The sequence below is a fragment of the Podarcis tiliguerta genome (assembly GCF_965153285.1).
Source record: "Podarcis tiliguerta genome assembly, chromosome: 1".
NCBI classification, from domain to species: domain Eukaryota; kingdom Metazoa; phylum Chordata; class Lepidosauria; order Squamata; family Lacertidae; genus Podarcis; species Podarcis tiliguerta.
The window spans coordinates 1,649,303-1,669,615 of NC_139534.1; the positions used below are offsets into that span (position 1 = coordinate 1,649,303).

Consider the following 20,313-nt stretch of genomic DNA (forward strand, 5'->3'; position numbering starts at 1 on the left):
AAAAATGAGTTTTAAAAAAAGTAAGTAACAGGGATTGTGTGGTTGATTAACATATTCCGCTTTAAATTGTTCGGTGAATAGTATCAATCAAAGGCAGAGATTAGGTCCAGTTTAAATGTGTTACGGGGGAGGGGAATATTCTGGGTTTTAAAAATGTGCTTAGCATCAAAACTGAAGCACAAACTGTTTTTGTTGCCGACATTGTGAATAAATCATTCAAGGGTCCAGCTTCCTTTATACTAGACCCTTGGCATCTTCCTCATTTTGTAATTCCTACTGTGCTCCCTGCTATAAGTTTCACGGCTTTCTGCAAGTAAGCCTCTAATTAGTAGGCGAGCTTAATGTTACTCTCAGATTTCAGGTGGAGCTGTTGGTAATATTGTTCAATGCTGCAATATCAACATGTGTGTTGGCACTTCTGAACTTTCAAAGCCTGCCCGCAGGCATCCACAGCGGAAGCCTTTAAAATTGATCTGGTTTAGTGAAAACCAGTTCCCTGAGCCTACAGCCGCCTCCCCCACTTCTGCTGCCCCCTGACGGCTTACAATTAAAGACTTTATCTTCTATTTCTTTCAGCTTTTAAATTCATTAATCCCAGACACTAAATCGATGGTTTACAATGCAACATTATTCAATCCTCTGAATGCCAGTTTTGTTAAGTTTCACTTTCAGAAGGGCAGAACAACTTGATTTTTTTGTACTTTTTTAAAAAAAGTATTCACAGTGACAATGACAGAAATTCTTCAAGGCATAATCAAAAATTGTTCTATTCTGTTATAGCTATCGTCCCATTGATCCCCATCCTCTCAACGCTTCTATGTTTCCCTTGCTCTGAAGATATAACTTTTATTCCCCGGAGGGGAAAAGCAGAAGCAAGAAGAAGGATATGCATAAACAAGCCTTAATGACCCCTATGATTCCCTTGAGCAAAGTCCATCAATATATAGCGTGAAATGTTATTTTTTGGATTCCTAATTAAGGTTGTGACCAGCCTTTAAAATTCATTACACTCATCATTGAAGCCAAATCTTAATACCTCACCATCAAGTCCCCCAGGAAGCCGTGCACTTGGCTTTACAACCTAATAAATCCATTTTCAATTTAAGTGCATTTGCCACTAGAGCTTTGGATGCTTTATATACTGGACTGTTTTCGCGGAAATAAAACTTAAGCCAGCATTTCCTACACAATGCAGATGACGGCAAGGGGTGTGTAGGGCATCAAGATATAGAACTGAGATGTTAAAGTAGGTGGCAGAGGTTCAGTGCTTCCCTCATTCAGGAGAACAACAAACTAATATCTAAATTACCTGTAAGCAACAACAAAAATAAACGGTGGCGTTTATTGCATAGCGAAGCATTATTTGCACCAATGCTGACTTTAGTCACAAGGTCCACATTTAATGGACAACACAGGGAGGAAATACCTTAATTCATGGTTAGCCTTTACACAGTTGCCCTGTGACCACCCTAAAAAATATGGGTGTTTTTCTCAACCCCCAGAAAGACAAGGTCAGTGCTACAGCATCTGCTTTGCATATATTTAGTTTCAGGCTGGACTCCTAACATCTAAAAGTAAAGGACTTGGGCGGCTGCACTGAGGACAGTCTCTGGAGAACTATTACTGATAGTGTCACAGCTCAGTGTCACAGCTCAGTGCAGCTCCCGGCAGCTCCAGCCAAGGCTGGGAAAGGCTCCTGCCTTAAAGAGGGACAAAACTGTTGCTAATCAGTGCAGACACTACTAGCAAGGTGAACAAATACGCTTCTAATTTTCTGTGCTGGGCTCGAGGGCCCCACAGCGGCCCATGCAGCCCAATCAACCAATGTACTTGTTAGTTTCTGTGTGTGTTGATTTCTATACCATTTTATGCCAACATAGGCTTATAAGCAGCTTACAAAGGATAAAAACCTGTTTCACAGACTTTAAAATATAAACATCCACAGTTAAAATACACAATAAAACAATTCAATTAAACCATTAAAATATAAACATTCAGAATTAAAATGAACAATGAAACAATCCCATTAATATGATACAGCAATTAAAAGAGAGAAACTCAGGTGGAGAGATGAAAGGAATGCCTCAGTCTGATGATCCCAGAAAAGGGGCTGTTCATTAGCTACCATGTCTGGTCACGGTTGCAACACTAAGTTTGAACATTGCAGTTGTGCCCCTCAAGTATCCTATTTTAAGACTTTGTGATTGCAGGGGGTCATGACAAATCAAATGAATAATTTCTGCATGCCTTTGCTAGAGTATAATGGAATGGGAGTGTTTCAAAGTGCTTTGAGGGAGGCAAGGCACAGAAAACTACAGTAAAAAAATGGAAGGTTATTTGGAATCTTTATCTACTATCCTTTAACAATACTTTCTAGGCAAAGCTGTTAAAAGATCTGCAGTTTGAAGCTGTATGGAAACAATGGTATTCGGATATTTTAGACAGGCAGATTATGTGATCTGCAAGCAGAACTAAAAGGGCTGGGTACTACTAAGAAGTTGAACCTTCTAATGTTTAGAATGGGGGAGAGAAGGAGAATGGTTGTGTTCTCACTGCACCTCAGAGCACCAACACCTGATCCTCTCCTGAAACTCATGGTGGGAAGTCTTTCCAACCTACTTTTTAAATGGAAACAGCAATTGCGGACATCCAATCTTCCTGCTCTTCTGTTCTTTGGCCAACAGCAGTCTTGGGGGACAGGCGCAGCCAGCCTATCTTGGGACCAAGCACCTCCCACCTGGCCCAGCCAGATTGGCCAGGATTCAAAAAAGGCCAGTGGTAGGAAAGCCTGCCAATCCCCAGCTGCCAGCCTGGAAATTCCCCACCACCAGTCGCCTAGGCCCCCGGCATTGCTCCCACAGGAGGGAGCCCACCATGGGTAAGCCACTATTATTCACATGCAAACAATATAGTGATAGAGCTCAAGGATAACAATACCAGGACATGGATTAAATTCCCAAAAAGAAATTGTGTGAGTGTATACTTTTATAGACTATTCCATAAGAAGCATGGTATGTCTCGTTGCAAGCTGAACTGAAAAATTCTATTCCTGGTCTTAGAATTGGCCATTTGCAATGTTCCGTTCTTAGTAAGCATGCTCTGAGCCAGTCTTTAAAGGCCATACAATACTCCTCTAGAACACTATGTGAATTTAAATAGCTGACAAAGAATTGATCTGTGCCTCATGGTCAGAAACAAACCACGGCTTCCCACAAATGAGCAACATACACTTGTGCACACAGCTCACCTGTGTCTGAGCTGAGTGGAAGCAAGGGACAGCACTGGTTTAGCTCTCTGAGAGCACTGCTCTCTTGTTGTGTTTTGGGTATCTTCTCCCTGGGAGCTGTCCTCACTGGCTTAGCTTTATGTGTGAACGAACACTTGTGGTTTGTTTCTTGCAAGGCGCAAGCTGCCAACAAGCCAATAACAAACCTTGGCTTATGGTCATAGTTTGGCTGGAGAGAAACAAATCACAAGCGCTGGTTCACACATAAAGCTAATCCAGGCTACAGTTTGTTTCCTCCCAGCTGAGCAAAGGGAGAAGCAGGGATGCAGGCAGGGATCAAGGCGGGCGCAAATGAGCCACGTGCACCAGCATGCTGCTTGTTCATGTTAAACCATAGTTTATTTCAGATTATGGCTTACTGTGATGTGCCAACTAAGACATTATGAACTCTGCCAACACACTTCCAAGTTTGTTCTCTATTCAGTCCACCAGCGAATGGTTTCTTCTAGTTTCTTGCATTCACATTTGTGCTTGCAATGAAGTTCAATCATTTAAAAAATAAAAACAAATGGCTAAATGGAAGTGCTTTGTATTATTTATTACCTTCTGAATATTCTTTGTTTTTATTCTACTCTTCCTCCAAAAAATTCAGAGCAGGATACATTACTCTTCTCCCACCTCTACCCTGTGCAACACAGACACCTCATTTTATCCTCACAACAACCCTGGGAAGAAAGTTAGGATGATAAAGCCTAAGGGACCCTGGTTAACCCAGGGACTTCCCTGGTTGAGTGAGGACTTTATGTTGTGAACCATCCTGAGATCAAAGGATGAAAAGCAATATACAAATTTAATAAATAATAATAAGAAGAATTTGAACCTGAGTCTCAAAATCCTAGTCTGACACTCCAACTCGCACTGGGTCTTTATTCCAAATTCCAAATTGAAGCAATGGTTTGTGTAGTTGATTGGCAGAAGCTTTCTGGAGTCATTCCAAGTCCTACAAGGCAGTGTTTTCAACTGGAGACATCAAAGACTGACCTCAGACTTAGGCCACATACATTGCAAGGATATATTTTACATTTGCACTATAGTCTTCTATTGCTGGCCATGAGGAAGAGAGTATTTACACTTATCAGAAGAAGAAGAAGAAGAAGAAGAAGAAGAAGAAGAAGAAGAAGAAGAAGAAGAAGAATCTTTCTTTGCATCAGCCACTAGCCATAGTAATAAAGTGTACTGAAGATAGAGGTAAAATCTACATATACAAAATACATTCTGGAGGTTTGCATCAATAATCAAATAATAGATCTTATTCTAATCAATAGAATATCAATAGTTTTTAACTCTTTCCTGCCACTGCTAGGAAACATTTCTTGAAAAGGTTTGACAATTAGATGATGTTTACTGTTTGCATGAGACTGACCTTATAAGAGGTCAGGAAATAATTGCCCTTAGGATACACTATCCAATGATCTTGGAATACTTTATGCTATGTTTCACCTTCCTCTGCAATTTTTTCCTATTTGGATATATTCTGACTATATTTATCATTTTCTCTATGGCATGGCTTATGGTAACTACTAATGTTCTGTATGGGTGTGTCCTTGACTTTTTGATACAAAATGCTATTAATGTTATTAATATATGTTTGCCTTTAGAAAAGTATTTAGTAGCCAGGTCAGAATCAGCATGATTGTGAGTTGCACTCTGTTATGGATAGCATGCAGCTCTAGTGCAAGATGCTGCTTAAGTCCACACCTAGCTACATCTAATATTAATTCGCTCAAAACATTTACCGTTTAGCTCTTCAAAGTGCAAAGTGGCTCCTAACAGTGAGTGTTTGGGTGTTTGGGTGTGTGTGTGCGCACACACACACACACACACACACAGTCCCATGACGGAGATGAAATGATGTTGTTCTTAAGCATTTGGAGCTTTGAGGATGAAATGCTCAGAAGGGCTTCATTCAGGGAAGTTAAGTGGAACTATCCTCCAGGCTGAGGCCATGGGGTGCCAATGTATCCTGTGTGGTCATCCAGAAGTTCTGCCTCTTGGTTAACATGGTTGCATCTAGCAGTTAACTGGTATAATGATCTCTGGCTGGAGAACAAGTCCCGATAAGAAGTAATGACTTTCTGGCAGTTTTAAGTGTGTTTATTTACAAAAAGACACATCCAGAGCATGGTTTCTCACCTGCTCACATTTACGATAGTTGGTCAGTCTGAATTTTTGCCCCTCCCACAGCAGGAAGGATGCCAAACTCCTGCCTTTCACCTCTTGCCCTTCCGTTGCCATCTGATCTTATCCAGATGCCTAGAACGGGGACTGAGAGGCTGGCCTGCCCCCTCTCCACTTTCACTCGACACAGACTCAGACCTCTGCTTATCTGCTGATTGCCTAGCAACACTCTGGCTGCCTTCCAACTCTTCCTCTGCTTGAGAGCTAACAGAGTCTTCCCTGGGAAGGGGGTTGAACTGCCCTTTCTCAACTATGTCAACCAGCTCTCATCTGCAGTCAGTCCCTTGTTCATTTAGTTTGATTTCTGAGTCTAACTCTTCCCCTGCACTCTGGGTGGCCATGTTCCTGACAACTGGTAACTCAGGTAGTGGTTTTCAGAATTTAAAGGTTTAGCAACTGGTTTCTCCACTTTTTTAAAGTCAAAATTGAAGATTTCTGGTTTCTGAAACATGTGCAGAGGTCAGCTGTAGCTCTACCTACATACCCGATATGACGTCCTCTTTTTTGCACTCATTGATTTAGGTTCTATCACAGGACCTGAAGGTGATGGTAAAGTAGTAAAGTCCAGTAAAATAGTAGCAGCTGTCCTGCTGCTCCAAATCCCAACAGGCACCCAGAGCAAGCGGGAATGAAGTGTTACTTGATGCATAGCCACAAATAAATAAAAGGCTGTCATTAATATATCAGTACCATCAAGACAATCAAGAGCAGCTGCACCATGAGACTACATTCCCCACACTCAAATGCTGTAAGCCTTTCAAAAAAGGGCAAAGTTTTACAATATCCTCTCCGAATAGTATCACCAAAGCCGCAGAACAGCTTTAAACCACTCTGGAGAGGTTGCAGAGTCTTAGAACTATTGAGGTAAAAACTGCTTGCTTGCCTCTTGTTGTGCGGCCACATGGTGAAGAGATTGCCTTGTATAATATGAACTAAGGCTGATAGAAAAATACCCTTTTCCATTACACCTTTGATACAAGTTGGCATCCCCTACCAAAACCTCAGCCAAACGCGTGTTCTCTCCTGTTTACTCTGACTTCCGTAATACTTTCTGCTCCCAGTTCCCTGCACTGCCAGGCTGACAATTACAAATGGCCAGAGATGATGGAAATTGTCATACAATAACATCTGGAGGGCCACAGGCTACCAATCCATGCCCTGTTGTGTCCCCTACATCCAAGTGGAAATTGCAAATATCCAATTGTAGATTGCAAGCACCTCAAAGCAAGAACCCATCTACTACTGCAACACTGTAAAGCTCCGTGATGCTAATTATATAATTAAATGCATAAATAGATACATGAAGCCCATTTCAAGTCAGCGGAAGGCAGCTGCTCTCGTAAGAATGGGAGCCTCAGAAATAGCAGGAAAGATTTCATGATTTTCCAAGTTGAAAGTGACAAGTAGCTTGGGCTCTTGATTATATCCCATCTGCCACCTTTGTTAGGCCATTAAAATGTGTTTTTTTAAATGAAGAAATAAGCAGCATCCTCGAGCTAATGAATGTTAAATTATTAGTATAAACATGCCACCTTTTATTTCTGCCTCCAAAAACGTCTTTTCTCTGTTTTGTTTTCTAACTAAATTGCTATAATTTATCACATTAACTTGAGCTGCTCTTTTTTGCTGAGACATCTGTGAGGGGGCAGTCTCAGGTAAAAATAAAAAACAACTGCATGAAATCCTCAGTAACTATTACTACAAAACACCCACCCACGCCCACGCCCAAATGGTGAGATTCTGTGGGTTTGCCACCTGCTGGCTCTTATTTCCTCAAGTTTAGCAGCCTCAAATAACATTACAGTCAGTTCTTTATTTAGAAAGCTAAAGTCAAAAGGAACAGCAGAGGGGTCTTTTTTTAAAAAAGGAAAGGAAAGAAGAAATAAGCCCTAGACAGAAGCTTGAAGTTAAGGGAAAATATTACAGGGAGCCGCTATCTCTGTGAACATTTACTGTATAGTCAGCAACTAGTTTTCTTGGAGGACCACTAGGAGATGTGAGTGAGGGGTGGTGGGGCCTGGCAGGAGGTTCTGTTCCCACTAGGTCTGCCTGCTATGTGGTTTTTGCCTCTAAGTTGAAGAACATAAAGAGAGCCCTGCTGCTGATTCAGGAAAAGAGCACATCTGAGTCCAGCACTCTGTTCTCACAAGGGCCAACCTAATGCTCCTGTCCACATCTGGGATTTCCAGTAAATTTTATTTAAAGGTATACTGCTTCAACTTCCTCAGACAAAGCTTTTCTCAAGGGAATGGATTTGGATCAGGGCCTCCACAAGTTGCTCACCCGTGGCATACTTGCATGCAAGATATTGATAGTATATTATATTATTATTATTGTTGTTGTTGTTGTTGTTGTTGTTATGACATCTATTAATTCATTTTCATGCAATTTTTTAATATTCAAAATTATGGATGTGTGTGGGTGGGATATATATATAACCTCATCTGTCTCCTGAGAAATCTCTATGTGGGAGAAGAAGCTACAGTTAGAACTAGATATGGAACAACTGATTGGCTCAAAATTGGGAAAGGGGTACGACAAGGCTGTATATTGTCTCCCTGCTTATTTAACTTATATGAAGAATTCATCATGCGAAAGGCTGGGCTGGATGAATCCCAAGCCGGAATTAAGATTGCTGGAAGAAATATCAACAACCTCAGATATGCAGATGACACAACTTTGATGGCAGAAAGTGAGGAAGAATTAAAGAACCTTTTAATGAGGGTGAAAAAGGAGAGTGCAAAATATGATCTGAAGCTCAATATCAAAAAAACGAAGATCATGGCCACTGGTCCCATCACCTCCTGGCAAATTGAAGGGGAAGAAATGGAGGCAGTGAGAGATTTTACCTTCTTGGGCTCCATGATTACTGCAGATGGTGACAGCAGCCACGAAATTAAGGGACGCCTGCTTCTTGGGAGGAAAGCAATGACAAACCTAGACAGCATCTTAAAAAGCAGAGACATCACCTTGCCAACAAAGGTCCGTATAGTAAAAGCTATGGTTTTCCCAGTAGTGATGTATGGAAGGGAGAGCTGGACCATAAAGAAGGCTGATCGCCGAAGAATTGATGCTTTTGAATTATGGTACTGGAGGAGACTCTTGAGAGTCCCATGGACTGCAAGAAGATCAAACCTATCCATTCTTAAGGAAATCAGCCCTGAGTGTTCACTGGAAGGACAGATCCTGAAACTGAGGCTCCAGTACTTTGGCCACCTCATGAGAAGAGAAGACTCCCTGGAAAAGACCCTGATGTTGAGAAAGATGGAGGGCACAAGGAGAAGGGGACGACAGAGGACGAGATGGTTGGACCGTGTTCTCGAAGCTACCAGCATGAGTTTGACCAAACTGGGGGGCAGTGGAAGACAGGGGTGCCTGGCGTGTTCTGGTCCATGGGGTCACGAAGAGTCGGACACGACTAAACAACAACAAATCATATCTCCTATCATTCTCCTCTTTTCCAGGCTAAACATCCCTGACTCCCTCAACTGTGTGTGTGTGTGTGTGAGAGAGAGAGAGAGAGAGAGAGAGAGAGAGAGAGAGAGAGAACATCAGTCTTCGTGATCTTGCAGTTCTCTCTCATTTGCAAGTTGTTTTTTTTAATTCCTAGTCTATGTAATCTGGTCATCAATAATAGAATATATCATCAAGTGAGCACACAGATGGTAATTTCTGTGGTGCACCAACTGTGGTGCACTAACAATGACCTATCCTTTTATATTCAGTTTGCCACACTCACTGGCCCACCCCGGGTGTCATCCCTGAGGGGGCGGGTGACATCATCTCGCCCCTCTGGGACGCTGCTGCGGGCGGCTATCCCTGCTCTCAGGTGCACAGCATGTGTGCCGCTCCAGGTGCCAGAGGAGCTAGCTCTGCCTCTGGCCATACTAGCCTTAATCCAGCACTGGAAGTTTGATCATAGATAGCATAGTATCACGAAAAAGGCTGAAGCTTCATTTCACGGAGAGGGATATGTACCGTATTGTTCACTCTATAAGACGCACTTTTCCCCTCTTAAAAAGTAAGGGGAAATGTGTGTGTGCATCTTATAGAGCGAATGCAGGCAGAAGGCTCTGCTCAGTGCTCCCTTTAAAGAGCTGTGTGGAGCTTTTCCTCCTTGGGGAAAAGCCCCCAAGAGCCGCACACACACTCCACGCGGCTCGTGAAAGGGAGCGCTGAGCAGAGCCTGGGAGGCATACAGGCTCTGCTCAGCACTCCCTTTAAATAATTCCACCCCCCACCCCCCGCATTCCCTCTCTAAAAACTAGGTGCGCCTTATGGTCAGGTGCATCTTATGGAGCGAAAAATACGGTGTTTACTCAGTTTCCCTAATTAAATATGTGTTGGGGGGTTATTGTTTTAGTTTGTTACTATGTTATGTATCTTTTTGCTTTTGTATTGTAAACTCCCCTGTGATCCTCGGATGAAGGGCGGTATAGAAACTTAATATAACCAAATAAATGCAGCCACTTTCTCCACAGTGGTACCTCGGGTTAAGAACTTAATTGGTTCTGGAGGTCTGTTCTTAACCTGAAACTGTTCTTAACCTGAAGTACCACTTTAGCTAATGGGGCCTCCTGCTGCAGCTGTGCCACTGGAGCACAATTTCTGTTCTCATCCTGAAGCAAAGTTCTTAACCTGAGGTAATATTTCTGGGTTAGCGGAGTCTGTAACCTGAAGCGTATGTAACCTGAAGCGTATGTAACCCGAGGTACCACTGTAGTTCCATTTAACAGCTTGGAGTAGTGAAACTGTCTAAGTGGCAAAGCTGACTAGGACTGCTAGTCATTGTCACAAGGTAAATTACTCAATTAGCTATGCAGAAAGTATTTCATGTTGCACAGAGCAAAGTTTCTAAGTTGCTCTAGTAATTACAGAGCAGATCTGTACGTGTTACTCTCCTAGGCACTACACAAAAGGCATTGGCAACAGCTACACCAAAACAGACACACATCCGTTCCAGGGATCTATTGCATTCCTCCAAAGGCTAACATTGTCTTTTACAGAGTACAAATTAGAGCCCTATGGGAACTTGCAAAATCAATCTGACTAAAGGCCACAGCAGGACACCTGCACACAAACACCCTGTGTACCACCGGCAATATAGCTCTACATCACCCCCTAAAAATCTCTGTAGAGCTGTCATCTGTACACAGCCTCAATCTGTCATTGCAAAACCAAATGTCAGCTCACATGTATTTTTAAAGTAGCAGAGATGTCACTTACCCGCAAGAAGGAGAGATCTCGGTTATGTTCAATGCTGGTGATTTCTAGGTTACCCATAACTACCTCGCAGTTCTCATAGTACTTTCGCAATGCACGATACTGTTGCTCAAGATCAGACAAAGAGCTTAGCTTGTTCTCCGTGCCAGCACAAACTGGAAGAAAGATGAGGTGAAAGAAAGAATTAGAATTAATGCAAATATACAACTGTAGCAAGATATACAAGAGCAAGGTTTCTGTCCATGATGCACTTGACTCCATTAGACCATGCCTCTTTGCTCCATGTATTATGCTTGAAGCAAAATGGTAATATATACAAAAGTAAGCTACAATCCAGTGAATTCATTTGAGCAAAATGTACAAAATGGTTCATGCCCGCAGGGTGTTTTCTCACTCTCCTGACTGTCGGCCATTTAGCCAACCTCTTCCACATTCAAATATGCTTTTGAAACATCCACAAGATTTGCAGCAACAGAACACACGGGGTAGATACAGGTGGGATTCCAAAGAGAAAATGAGAAAAGCTTCATTACGTTCCGTGATCTGCATATGTGCTACTCTGCATTGAAGTTAATATTCACAATGGGATTTCAAGCATCTGTATGCTGCAATTCAAAAGTGGTGTATATTGAAATGGGATCAGAAGATCGGTAGTGATGCCTGAAAATATATCAGTGGGGCAGCCAGTGGAAACCTAGTACAGACTCAAATGTACATTACCTTAGGGTGGCTGATGAGTGTGGTGGCCAATCCCAACTATGGAGAAATGCTTCTAAACTGAGCTAGTTTGTGGTCATACACTGACATAACTTTTGCAGCATCTTAACAACCACTCAAGAATCCAGGATAATGAAATAAATTTTGATGTCATCAGAATTCACTAAAGGTTTGTTTTAAATGGCCACTATAACTTAAAGGCAAAGGACCTAAGTAGGTCTGAATACGGTACACTGCAGAGAGGGTGTTTGGATATTACCAAATGAGAAGGAAAGACTTCTTTTGGGAGAGGCTTAGCCAAAGCACACGTGGGGCACAGAAATACAAGTAGTTTCAGAATGCCAAGCAAAAGAACCTAGGTTTCAGTTATTTTGCACCTGAATGAAACAATCAAATTTATGTGCCTTCTGTGCTCTTCTGTTCTGTTTTGCTTTATTGGTGAATAGAGATGGAGTCCAGGGCAAGAAAATGTGCACCCTCTCAAGCTCACCACCGCAAGTGCCTCCTTAGTGCTACACAATAAACCAAGGCTTGCTGAAACCAAACACAGTGATGCAGAACAATGAAGGACCAGCATGTACAGTTATCTCTTGAAAGCTTTTGTGGGATTACCAGTTTCATGTAACCAACATGCTTAAGTATAATTACTGCATGAAGGGGTTAATGTAATAGAGTAAGCTGTTCTGCCTGCCAGACTTCTCTAGGTCACTCCCCTTCACCTTGGGAGGAAAGTAATCAAGCCTATTGTTCCCTTTTAGTCTACCTGAGAAGCTTAGCATGTAAAGATGTCTTAGCTGGTTGTTCCAAGCTCAGACCTCATGGCTCTTACAAGCCATTATTGTGTACCAATAATTAAGGAACTCTCACCACTGTAACTAAGCCAAGTTGTACTGCCTGTGCCTTCTGAATGCTGCATTGAAAAGCACCTCAACCTGATGTTTGGAGAGTAAGTAAACCAAACGTGTGGTCTTTTCTATGCTACAGGAAGAGGGAAGTTTGGGAACTTACAAGGCCATATTTTAAAGGTCTAACAGCCTATGTTTCCATGCTTTACTTTGCTGCATATTTTGTGATTTTAAAGAAGAAGATGATGAAGAAGAAGAAGTTATTATTATCATTTATACCCGGCACATCTGGCTGGGCTTCGCCAACCACTCTGGCTGGCTCCCAACAAAATCTCTGCTGGGGTTCTCTCACCAGAGAGTACTTGCCCCAAAGCTGGATCTTGGCATCTAAGAATTCTCTTTTCTATAGACCTATCTTTTCCTTACCACCAACAGCTTTCAGAATTATGTTATCAATAGTAGCAACAGTATGAACCTCTTCCCCTCACTTCTAATTGTAACTGCCTGCAAGCATCATCTACTAACTTTTTTAAAAAAAGAATTTTGAATTATTATTTTTACCAGAATATTCTTGCACTGCCAATCAAGAATTTTATCAGAGAGAAGAGGAGGTGTGGTAGTCGTAGCAGCAGTGTGGGCTACCCAAGTCATAGTGCTAGTTGCCCAAGAGAAGCCACCTGTTGCTGCAGGTCAGGTCTTGCTGCCCAGCTCATGTCAGGTGCAAGCTGAGCCCAATACAAGTAATTGACAGTTTATGTTCCTGGCGAGTCAGGAGCCATGTGTTGAGGTTGGGAAGTCACCAAACAGTTATTTGATTTTGCAAAGACCTTGTAGACAATATGGATGCCCTGCCCCTCCACACACATGACCAGATCACACAGGCATTAGAGACTCATAAAGAAATTGATGTAGTTTGCAGGCAGAAGAGCATTTTCAGGGGCAAGGGAGCTTGGTTCAAAATATATCCACATCTTGTGAGATGGGCAAATATGTATTGCAAGCCAGATTTTTTTTGTAGCCAAAGGACAGAGAGAGTGCAAAAGAACCCTTTTCCCCCAGGTCCAGACAGTCCCCACTAGTGTAAAAAGAAACTGCATTTGAATGTAAAGGTTGGATAAGACTATGCCAAAAACTAAAATCATACAAACAACCACCCAGATTCTGGAGCCGATTCAAAGACTTGGGATGCCCAGCCTCAGGAGGGGGGAAGGGAGTACGTTTCTTTCCTGATTTTATGGCAGATGTAGTATCCAAAAGGGGAATACAACCTCTACACTACAGAAATCTCTCCGTGCAAATTTCCTCTTGGATTTTACTTACTTAAAAGTGTACATCTGAACATTCTGGCAGCTCCAGCAATCTGGATTACTGGCCACCACTGCACAGTGAAATGGTACACACAGCAGCTTGGTGCTCTGAATAGGTGTTGGCTCAGCACCATGTTGCTTGCAAACATCCTATCCAGAAAAGATAAAACTCCATGCCTGGTCCAAGGAGGATTCTCCAGGAATTCATTCCTAAATCTCTTGCCTTTGAGAAATATGAGCCAGCATGATACTTTGGTCTATTTCTATCCTATGCTAAATAAACAGCTATTTGAGTTCTCCACCCACCCCATCCCAAATATTTTACCTCCAAAGAGGAAAGACTAGAGGCCAGATTGGTTTGCTTTCAGGAAAGATTTTAAATTTAGGAAAACAAGCATAGAGACACCTGGCAGCAAAAGTGCAATAAGATGTATTTCGGGAAGAACATTTTCTGCCTGTATCCTTTTGATACATTGGAGTAAAATACCAAAAGATGAGCAGAGCATTGCGGGAGAATTCTTTCAGTTTAGTGACAACCTTTCTGACGAGAGCCTAGGAAAGCGAGTTTCTGAAGTCTGAGATGGAGCAGAAGTATATTATGCAAATCTGCAGACAGAAGAAACTGACACAATTGTTTCCTTGAAAAAGAAACCTGCAAGACTAGCTAACCATGTGAAAATGACCCCTGTGGCGCTGGAGAAACACAGGCCCTATTTATAATGACAAAGGAGTGCCTCCTTAAAGTGAGAATAGTGTCAGAATCCCTACTGGAGGTCAGAATCAGTAAGGTTCTCTACAAGATTGCAATTGTAAGTTTCATAAAACATTTTCGTACGGTATGTTTAGATATATTATGGCCTTATAAGAAAGTGCCTTGCTACTCTTTCAAGATCAGAGTAGAGAGACCAAAGATCTTCCTGTTCTGGAGAAAAAAGAACAAAATGGGATTTGGTGTAGCAGAGTATAAAAAGCCAGACAGAAACCACTAGAGCCCCAGAGAAGGTTCAATCATGCTAATGCAGAGGGCTGCCATAGAGGAGTGGCATTAAGTGACAGTCAGGAAGCCCCAGCCATGAATTCACACAATTGCCTAATTTCTCATCAGGCTACAATAATAATACCAGCCCACCTTACAGTAAATTTGCAAGAATTAGTGATAAAATATATTATACCACGACAACCTGCCAGGGTAAGTGTGTCTACATATGGGGGGGGGGGGAGAGAGAGAGAGAGGAGGAGAAGAAGAAGAAGAAGAAGAAGAAGAAGAAGAAGAAGAAGAAGAAGAAGAAGAAATGGCTGGGAGAGAACTTTCCAAAAATTAGCAGGAAGTTTTCTCTTCTATAGAGTAGATTTGCAAAACTGCAACCTGACGTTGTACTGTCCGTTCTCTCACCACATTTTCCCACATATGTATCAACCTGAGATAAAGGCACATGAATTGTGTTGGACATGTATAAATTGCTATACAGTTGCCAAGTATTAATACACAGAGCCTTCTGCCTGCTTAGCAAAGAAATTAGGAGTCATATAGACGTGTACATATTTTTAGCAGCCACCCCAATGCATGACAACAAGCAAAAAACACTGGTGCTATACATGGAATGAATTTGGCAAACTATGGCTAGTCCAAAATATGTTTAATTATCAGAAAGTGAAATGGCAGATGTTGAAGTTTGAACACATGACATCGTCCAACTTTTGAAATCTAAACGCAAATTTTTTCCATAAAAATATCAGCACTGACACATATCTACTCAGAATTAAATATTCAACCCCAAATGTTGACACCTGCAATGAAAATACTAGGGTGGTTCCAGACTAAGCTAATCATACAGTAATGACTACCTTCAATTCAATTTTCTTCCACCCACTCTGAGCTGATTTTGGGGTGCACATGGGGGGAAGGGTGGGGCAAAGTCCTGTTGTACAAGTGGAATTCCTTGAACAGGACTTCTGCTGGTGGGACTTTTTAGCTGAATACCACCCTAAGTAAGGATCCAACACCAACTGAAATTCTGACAACAAAGCAGACATTAAACAGAAAATATATTAACCTGCTACTGTTTTCAAAAACCAAGGCTGGCGTGTGGCCTCTAACTATTTTAGCCATGCATTTTTTGCTTTATTGATGATGCTGTAGGAGCTGCGCGACCACACATTGCATCTTCCGCATTCTGCTCCTGCTTTAATGAGGTCAACTGTTTAAATGACAGATTAATAAATACAAAGAGTTCAATGGCATATTTTTTTCATCACATTGTAAAACATGCATTCTGAAATTTATTATATGTGATGGACCAAACAAGAAACAGAGACAGAGCTACATTCTACAAATGATTACAGAAATATATAGTCAGTCTGCAGTTATCCCTTGATTAATTCCATTTTAACATTTAAATAATTGCTAATATTTTCAGGAGCACATTTTCGATAAGCCAAGGCTGGTTGTTTTCTTTTATTTTTAATTAACTTTACTTAATGCGACACTGTGCACTTTTGTGCATCTCTCCTCATCAAAACTGCAGCTTACTTTTTAAATTGCTGGAGCTGTTTGTGTGCGAGAGTGTCATTTTACTTTAAAAAAAAGGAAAAGGGAAAGAGGAAAAATACTTGTTAAAGAGGGGCTCCGGAAAAGATTACCAGCCGTGCCTCTCTACACGAGGCCTTGCCTGAGTAGAGCACGACTTTCATTTGCCAATCGATTTGCCAATCAGGCGGTATATACACAAGGCATTGCTCACAAGATCAGGCCCATTGATTTCAGAAGTCCATTTATGAAAAGAGAACTGAAAATTCACTTTCCCATGTCAGCTTAACGACATGGAGCCCTCTTTTGAACACAATTGCAATGTGTTTGTAAGCTTTTTCTTGTAAGGCTTTATCAACCTAAATTGTTTGGCTGATACAAGTAAAAACATTGCGCTGTAGTCTTGAAAGAATGTGTTAAACCACACATTGGTACCCTAAATGCCTCTATTCTGAAGCCTCACAAATGGTCTTTTAAGAAAGATGCCAAGGGGCCAGTGTGTGCACCATCGCTAATCTTGATGTAACCACTTGTAACCTTAAAAAGGTTGTTCTGAGGCAGCAGCAACCTGAAAGCAGGAGATTGACTTAATGGTAGTCAGGAGTCCAAACTGGCCATTCAACAAATGAGGCATCTGTCCCCAGCATTAGGTCCCTTGGAAAAGGCCAAAGAAATCATCTTGATGTTGCCTAACAGTTCCAGAAGGACTAAGTTGCCTCCACTTCTAAGGCCCTGCAAAGGGTCCACAGGGTCCCATTATCTCAGACTAGTCCTGTTGCATCTGTTTCACCTCAGCCCTCAGTCTGAATCAGGTGCTTTAAATGTGGCTGCTTACTTTTTAGCTCATGCAAATTGTCTGCTAATATGCGCAGTTAATATGTGCTGGTTCGAAACCCATATAGCATACCACGGTGGCAATTTGCACAATCAGGGAGAGATTCCAGAGCTCCCCTGATTACAGAAGATGCAGCCATGCTACAGTCTCCCACTCCATCAGCTCACATATTATTATGCTCCAACTAGCAGATCGCCTGCATTAGCTGCAGAGATTATACATAATGGCCACGTTTAGCATGTGAATCTGTGCTAAGTGACTGTGTAAAATAAAAAAAATAATAAACCAAAAGAACAGTATGTTCTCCATTATGCAAAATGCAGCTGAAACAGATTTGCCACAGAAGACCATGCTTACTTTACCATCTCACTGCCTTCTCCCCAGACTATGCCTGCTACTTCTAAGAAAAACTTTGAAATCTTGACAAGACTCTCTCCCATGACTTTGCAAGAAAGCTACACATTTTGTTACCTTTCCTTTCATTCTGCAACAGTTATTGCAAGACCCATATTCTGCCTTTTCTCGTGGTTTTGTTTCCCAAGTTCTTTCCTGATTTTACAGATGTCCTAACATTTCAGAAGGGTCCTGTAGCGATTTTACTTTTTCGAGATTGCAGTGTTACATTACCAGAAGGAACCAGCCTATAAACCAGCAAGGAATGGATGCTAATACAGAACACAATTAGCAAGTGAAGCACATTACCAAATACCAGTCGGTGGGAAAACCTGCAGCAGAGCGCTATTGCCCTCATGTCTCGGTAGTGGGTGGGTGGAAAACAGAATGCTTAACTAGGTAGCTATACCCAGGTAGGTAGGCCTTTGGTCTGATTCTGCAGGGCATTTTTATATATTTATGCAATACTGCTAAGCACCTGGCAGAAGACATGATGGTGATGTTGAGTAGGGATGCTGGCAAAAATTGCTATGTCTTAATGTGGTACCAAATGCTTTCAAAGTTCCATACTGGGACTTATGACTGCTACATAATATAAGTATTTCTTCAAAGCTATAAATAATTTTGGGAACTAGCGGATACAGGATGTATCTCACACTCAAGTTCTGTTTGCATGACAGACTTCTGCATATGCAACGAAACTTCTCTTTCCTCTTGTGACACCTGGAGGCCCCTGCACACCCTCTAAAACTTGATCCAGAGAGTTGGGGACCCCTAAGGGTAGATTTGTGGGGTCACTTGAGGAGAGGGGAGGAAGGGGTAACCCTGTTGTATGGGTAGAATTCTGCTTGCACTGCATAGGATGCAACACTACGTTTGCTTTATAAGAAGTAGTGATACATGCAAATATTGGGAACTGTTACATCTTATTGAAGAACAAATACTTCAGAAATATTCTCTATGCCATTGCTTAGTTTGTGAACATTTTTTAGGACACTGTACAATGAGGGCAATTGGTCTGTAGTTGGCAGTGAAGCAAATATTTTTAGATTTGACAATAATGGACATGAAAACATTTTTCTTCCTTGGTCACCAATTATTATTTTTTGTTATGGCCCATCTGTAAAGGTGTTCCTATGTTTAAATACTGCACTACTGTGAAAATATGCTGGAGGGTCTACACCATGCACACAACTAGCTACAAGCTCTCCAGGCTTTGCCAAAACCATCTTTCTAACTTAGGCTGGGAATAAATTAACTGCCGTTCCCGTCCTCCATCTCAATTTCTAACAGCCTTTTCCTTATTTTGTTCTAGCATTGTTTTGCCTTGAGCTTAAGTCCTTAACTCTAACATAGGTACCGGACTTGACAAGCAATTAGAGCAAGCAATTTCCACTCGTCAAACCTTGCTAGATTTGTCATCTGCCATCTGCATGATCATCTGGCTCTCCTCGCGGCCTTGCTGTGAATCTGGATCTACTTGCGTAGGAATAATAATAAAAAAGGGCACAAGACACCATTCTGGTGGGAAGAAAGTGACACAGTGGAGGAAGCTGATGTGAGAGTTATTTGCATGTTTTAAAATTTGTATTTCTTGATGTTTTATTATGGGGGCGTGTTTAGGAACACTGCAGCTCTGCCGCTGATATGAATATATAAAGCTACTGTGCAATTCTAGATATGTTTACTCACATATAAGTCCCTTTATTCTCAGTGGGACTAACTCCCTTGTAAGCATGCATGTAAGATTGTAGCCTCAGCCTCAGTGCACAATTACCAAGCTAAAATTTCTTACTATGAGACACAGCTCACATTCAAGCAGGGCTAACTGGGCATTTGAAGTGGAGAATTCTCATAACCTAAGTGACAATCAGACACCTAGGGGCCACCCATACTTTGGGTTAATGAGGATTGTGAACCTCTTTCACTTACTTTAATTCACCCTTGTCCCTGTGGCATCCAAACACTGCTGTTGCACTCTTTCCACTCCCTGGCCTGAATCCAGAGATTTCCTATGCTTTGCAAATCCAAACAGCAGAGGTGAATCACAGATGTAGGAGGATTGTCAAAACTGATATATAGATTAGTTTATGGGTGTTTAGTATAACTATGTTGATTTTTAAAAACTGTATTCAGTGCCATTTGGTGAAAAGGTGGAATAGCAATTTTAAAATAAATCAATATCCCGAACTTTATGCCCATGGCACAAATACAAACTGAAATATGAAACAACATATAGCATTGCAAAGATGCAAATGACATCTCTTTGGCTTTCTTAAGTAATGGTTCTTTCAGAAATGCATTATGCAGTGAAATTTAATTGAGAGCCAATCATAAAGTTGTAAGGAACCTAAGGGTCATCTAGCCCAACTCCCATCCAATTTGAAACCATAGTGGTCCCTGCTTAGCTTTGTAAACGTGCTAACACTTTTATTGCTGCACCACTAGAAGGCAAGTCTATATTCTGCACATCACAGTAGTGTGTAAGTGGGAATCCCCAGGTAAAAACTCCTTACATATAGAAAACTACTATGTCAGGGGGAAGTATATGCTATAAACATTCTCCCCAGTATCTATTTTTTTGTGTTTGTGTAAATTAGTTTTGATTTTGTATTTAATCATGTGACAGTCCCCCTGCCACCCTTGCAGCAGCCTGAATTAATAAAAGCATTAACAAAGCTTGAGAGAGAGGATGCTATTGTGCAGATTTCACCATCATCCTCTGAATAAAAATTGTCAGTCACAGATCTAGAAGCTAGATTGCAAAAGCACCACTGCTAAACATGCTTTGATGTGCAAATAGACAGAGCTACACATACAAGCAAATATATATTTAACAAGATACTCTGGGTAGGATTATCCCCCCCCCCCATTGTAAGCATTAGCTATAAAATTCCTATTGTTCTTACATGTTTCTTCAGAAGGCATTACAATGCACAGAAGCAACAGTTTATTCTAATGAGAGAGATATTCCTCACTGGGCTGAGCTGTACTTTGGAAAA

At 41.5% G+C, this 20,313-nt stretch overlaps 1 protein-coding gene across 5 annotated transcripts in view; it reads right to left on the reverse strand.

The window, feature by feature from the left end:
- Window positions 1-20,313, reverse strand: part of ERBB4 (erb-b2 receptor tyrosine kinase 4) — a 757,628-nt gene that overhangs the window by 441,310 nt on the left and 296,005 nt on the right. For all 5 annotated transcript variants that reach the window (XM_083399758.1, XM_083399756.1, XM_083399759.1 and 2 more), the window contains exon 2: window positions 10,691-10,842. In XM_083399758.1, coding sequence (XP_083255884.1) covers window positions 10,691-10,842 — 152 coding nt within the window. The remainder of the gene's footprint in view (window positions 1-10,690; window positions 10,843-20,313) is intronic.